Here is a 5306-nt window from a genome sequence, read left to right on the forward strand (position 1 = left end):
TTTGGTGCCTTTCTCCCAGGGAGAAAACAAATGAGCTTTGTATTTCAAGAGACACCACGGAGCTCTTAGCTTAGCTCCCTTTGGTTGTACAAGTCCACAAAGTCACATTAGAAACCATACCTTAGGTCTGTCTCTCTTTGGTGCTGGGGATCAAACCAGGGCCTTGTGCGTGCTAAGCACTGCTCTACCCTGAGCTATTATAACACCAGGCCCCATACTTCACCTTTTTTTTTTCTTGGTGCTGGGGATGGAACCTACATGCTAGGTAAGCACTCTACCACTGAGCTACTCCCAGAGCTTGCATCTTATCTCTTAAAGGATCCAAAGTCCACAGAAATTCTCCTGAATTCTAAAATTCAGAACATTCAAAGGCCTTGCCATTTGCAATAATTTATGAGCTGGGTTCTAATCTCAGTTGCAATGAAAAAAAGTGGGTTGAGGTTTGGGAAGGGGATAGCCTTCAGTCAAACAGTATTCCTTGCTGTCCCTGTAGTCAATTGTTTGTGCCCAATAAGAATTCATTGCAACTGCTTTCCCTTTAGAAAAACTTTATTCTTAAGTATAAAGCACAGCATACTCTCCTTTATAAAAACACATAGGTAAACATTTTTAAAACACAGCATAGTTATACAAGGGGAAATATATTTTGTTAGTACAATCTTACCAATAATGTAAGAAAGATTGACATATTGAAATACTTTTTGCTGCAGCAAAGCAGGCACCATTCTGAAGAAAATGAGGAAAAATAGCAAGCACCAGGGCCAATTAACCATTCTCCCACTTTGCCAAATGCAACACATTGATCCTCATCCCAAATGCTACACTTTCTTTTAGCACTGCTAAAGACAGAACTCAGGTCTCATGCATGTTAGGCAAGTGCACTCTACCACTGGGCTACATCCCCAGCCCTTTGATGTCCTATATTATTTTAAATGTGCTTTCCTGTTGTATAAACTTTTACCTAAACTTTCTATTTAAGTGTGGGTGTGTGTAAATGTAAAACACCTGTTCAGATTGTGTGTGTGTGTGTGTTGGATTTTGGAGCAATTCAATAGAGTCCATTCTGTTTATTTTTGAGTGCAAGGATTCTATATCTCCCCTGCCATCCACTACCTATCTGAAAGACGTGACTAAAAAAGACAGCCACTTCTATAGCAAGTGGCTAAGGAATCATCTGGATTTAGACTGTGTTTAATTGGCATGTGAAAAGGCAAAATGTTACTACTGCTCCTGCTGGGCTGCAGAATCCTCTCTTTGGGGGAACACCTCTACTACAGCCCTGGGGCAAAGTCCAGGGTCACTTACATCTCAGCCACTTTCAATTAAAATAGCAATTTCCCTCTCCTAGAAACCCAGTTCCCAATATGCTAGGTCTTTAGGGACATGGGGAAGAGCTCAGTGGTATACCATAACATGAAGACTGGATCTTCTTTGATGCATGACAGATGAAATATTTTTGTAATCCCTCCTCCTAGTTCACATCCCACGTGAACATGAGATGCAGTCCTTAAAGGAAAAGCAAGATACTGGAGAAGCAGTTAGGGCCAGAGTAGAGGTGCTCAGGAAGCTGGGATTTGCAACTAGCCCTCCTCATTCGCTTGTGGATTTCCTTAGGACTTCACAGCACAATCGGCGAAGAGTTTGCTGAGGTTCACTTCAGAGTAGCCACTCCAGGACAAGAACTGCTCGGCTGTGTTCTTGAGTTTTCTGTAGTCCTGAAGAACTTTGGGTGTAAAAAACTGCTTCTTCAATTTTTCTAAAGTGAAATAAAAATAAAAGCATTAGAAGTCTTTTCTTCTATGTATGTATAATAGTCAAAATACATTCTACTGTCATGTATAACTAAAAAGAACAAATAAAAAAATTTTAAGTTTCTTCTTTACAGACCATTTGATAGTTCTCAGGCACTAGAAAAGGGAGTGTAGATTGGGTCTGCAACTCTATGTTTCTGAGTTCCTCATAATCTTCAGGGTATTCCTGGAGCCAGTCCAATGTTGGGGTGCCCAAGATTCCTCTGTTAAAGCTTGACTTCCTTTTGCCTGCTGGCCTATCACTTCTCAACACAAAGCTGACTCAGTACCTGGGCTGGGGCCACCTTTTACTGATGTGAATCGCAGGTGCACACCCACGTGCAGCAGACAAGGTAAGCTCCACTTTCACAGACATGCAATTGCATGTGAAGTTTGCATGTGGCTAGAAGTACCTGGTCTCAAAGGAAAGAAGCTATGATTCCTTGTGCCTCCCAACCCATGCTCCCCAGATCACTGGGCCTAGTCAGTTTCTCCTAGTCCCTTCAGTCTTCATCTCTCTGCTAAGGGGGACTGCCTGGAGAGTACTACTTGTCTATTGCCAAGATTTCTTTTTTGCCAATACTGTGTGAACTCACTGTGTATAGTGCCCTGGCCTCTGGAACCTGTTACTTCACCCATTCATCCCTGGCTTTCCTGTTCTGAGAAAACAGAAAAACAGCTAGAGACAAGATCCTTCCTTTGCCTCCCCAGAGACTGCTACACACAGGTCTGATCTTTTTGGGGATCTAACCCTGCCCAGAATGGTTAAGATGATGCAGTCTTTGTTCAAAGCTGCTCAGGAACCCCATGAGGCATTCTGAGAAGTTGACTCTTTTTTTTTTTAAAATCCCCATTTTATGGCCTAGGAATCTGGAAGGTTAAGTCACTTGCCCAAGGTCACACAAGATGCAATCAGGGATATAGATATATAACCCCAGCTAGCCAGAACCCCCAGTCCATACTTGGAGTTGAGTTTCACTTCTGACCACTTGCCCCCAATCCAATGCTCCTGAATAGAGAAAGGTAGGCCCCAGAAATCAGCTGTTCTGGAAGTGAGGGCCCTGGACACTGTGCCAAGGTGCCTGAGGGTGGGGGTGGGGGAAGTGGCCCAGCACCTTGGAATAGGAAAGGACTGGGAAGGAAACACAGAAGGGACAGGATGTCAATCACAGAAAGCAAAACCCCACTGAAGTCCACAAAACCCCGGAAAATGAAAACTCGGTTTCAAGATTTTTGTTCCTTAGTTATACATTCACATTTGTTCTCCACAACCTTTTCTAAATTACATCAATGCCTTTCCAAAAACAACAACAAAAAGTTTTGTAGAGGATTTAAATGCCCAAAGGAGGTGGAAAAAGAGAGGAAGGAGAGAGAGAGAGAGAGAGAGAGAGAGAGAGAGAGAGAGAGAGAGAGAGAGAGAGAGAGAGAGAGAGAGATATGCATCATTAAGGGACTATAGAAAGACAATTTGAAAGTTCTAATTATCGGAGTCTGAGAATACACAACAAAGGCCCCAAGGCTGCCTCCCGGCAGGCCAGAGCTGCAGGCTGGCAACCCTGTGCATGTGAATGACACAAATGCATCTGATGACTGGGGAGAGCACATTTAAAGAGCTGCGGTAATAAGGAGCAGGGGAGGAAGAGAGGGGACACAGCTCCTGATGTGTTTACCTCCTCTGCTGATGGGATATTGACTTTTCCCACCAGGTTGGTTAGAAAGGGGACTATTTACGCTGCCACACAGCAGAGCTAGAATGACAACCAGCGTCACTCGGTGCTCTTCTTCGTAAAAGACAACTGTGACCACTAGCATATCCTATAGCCGGTCAATACAGCTCAGGCACCATTCCACGCTGGTGAGAGATGCAGATAAAAGCTCCCACTTGCTTCCCCAATGAGAATGTAATCAATAATGTATGGAAGGTCTTCTAGGAAACAGAACTGGATGAGCTGTCACAGGCCACATCACGGGCAGAGGCTGGGAGGGCAAGAAGTCATCCCTTCTCGTGGTTTTCCTCTTCCCTCTTTAGGCACCTGGGCCACCCACGTTAGGCGTCACATTAAACTGTTACCCTGTTTCCATCAATACTACACCCACCACTTTAGGACTCAAGAGAAAATACAGATGTTAAATGGTGAAAGCCAGTTAACATGGCCAGTAAAACTCTGACTCTCTCCCTTGCTCTGATTTTTGGAGGCAGCCTACCGTAAAGATGCCACCCCCACAGGAGCTGCAGTTCAGCACCCGAGGACAACACTTTAAGATTCCAATAGGCCATGAGGCAAGAGGCAGAGAAGATCTGCAGCCATCCCACCGGGGGCCACAGAGATACCACTGGCTGTGTCTGTTGCTGGCTCGACCACTAGCACTGAAAATCCAAACTTCGAAGGAAGACAAGGAAATGCTCTTCCCACACACAAACACACCAGTGAAATATACCCTAGTGACTTGAACTATCACATGGAAATCACTCATCTTAATATACCATCAAAGCTCATCTCCTTTTCTTATTCTTTACTGTAAATAACCTTTGAGGATCGTGTATCTAATGTTTACTTACTCTGCTCCTTTCTACATGCTCAGCTTCCTTATGGTTACATAGTAATTATCAAAAATATTCTGTCCCTAAACCCCATGAAAACAATGACAAAAAGGTAGTCTAGATAATAATCATTACAAAATATTTTATCAGACAACAAAATGAACAGCTAATTTCAAAGTTATGTTTTACCAATCAGAATCCCAAACCTCAAAATCATGCAAGTTGACTTATTTAAAAGTCATCTGATCGAACAAAATGCTATTTGTAAAAAATGGAGTATTCTCTCAGCTAAGGAAACTATCTCTACTTCACATATTTTAGTTTCATGTCAGTAAACCAAAGATTCCTTTTAAGCTTTACTCTTTATATAAAACTCATTTTGGACTTAAAGAAACACACTGAACTAGAAACCATGAGACAAAGATATTTTAACATCGCCTACTGGTTATTTTATTTTAATTAAGGCAGGCTTAGGCACACAGGCAGCAGCCGTCTCTGTTCTAAATGTCTGTTTCATTTATTTCCGTGCAAAGGTATCAAACAACAGTCAGTTATAATTGATTCTGTCAGGTGTTATACAGTCAGTCATAATTGTCTCTGTGTAGAGGTGTGTCAATTTACTATATCTGAATTAAATATTCTGTCAATTATGAAATCAGGTAATAATTTCAGTCAGTTTTTTAATTGCATGGCTTCCCACCATACAGTTCTCAGCTCTCCCACCTTTTCTAATCCATAGCCTCCCTCCCTCAGTGCTACATGAGCTTTGTCGTCAGGGGTAGAATGCAGGAGGCTTTGGGAATTTTGAGAGAAAACTGCACCCCTCTTCACTTTCTATGATTTAGAGCCATCAGAACTATAGGGAGCTGTTGGGGCCTCTGGCCTGGCTGCTTTTTCCCTGAATATCAATCTATAATGGAGTCTCGGGCCAGGAGAGGTATCTACAAGATCTCAAATGACACCCATATTTCAAA

At 42.7% G+C, this 5306-nt stretch overlaps 1 protein-coding gene across 1 annotated transcript in view; it reads right to left on the reverse strand.

The window, feature by feature from the left end:
* Positions 1-531: 531 nt before the first annotated feature.
* Positions 532-5306, reverse strand: part of Pola1 (DNA polymerase alpha 1, catalytic subunit) — a 308693-nt gene continuing 303918 nt past the window's right edge. The window contains exon 37 of the mRNA XM_046425334.2: positions 532-1756. Within this exon, the coding sequence (XP_046281290.1) occupies positions 1611-1756 (146 nt within the window). The 3' untranslated portion in view covers positions 532-1610. The remainder of the gene's footprint in view (positions 1757-5306) is intronic.

This window comes from Marmota monax, unplaced genomic scaffold, assembly GCF_021218885.2.
Source record: "Marmota monax isolate L192 unplaced genomic scaffold, Marmota_monax_Labrador192_F-V1.1 WCK01_AAM20220418_F8-fsc00075, whole genome shotgun sequence".
NCBI lineage: Eukaryota > Metazoa > Chordata > Mammalia > Rodentia > Sciuridae > Marmota > Marmota monax.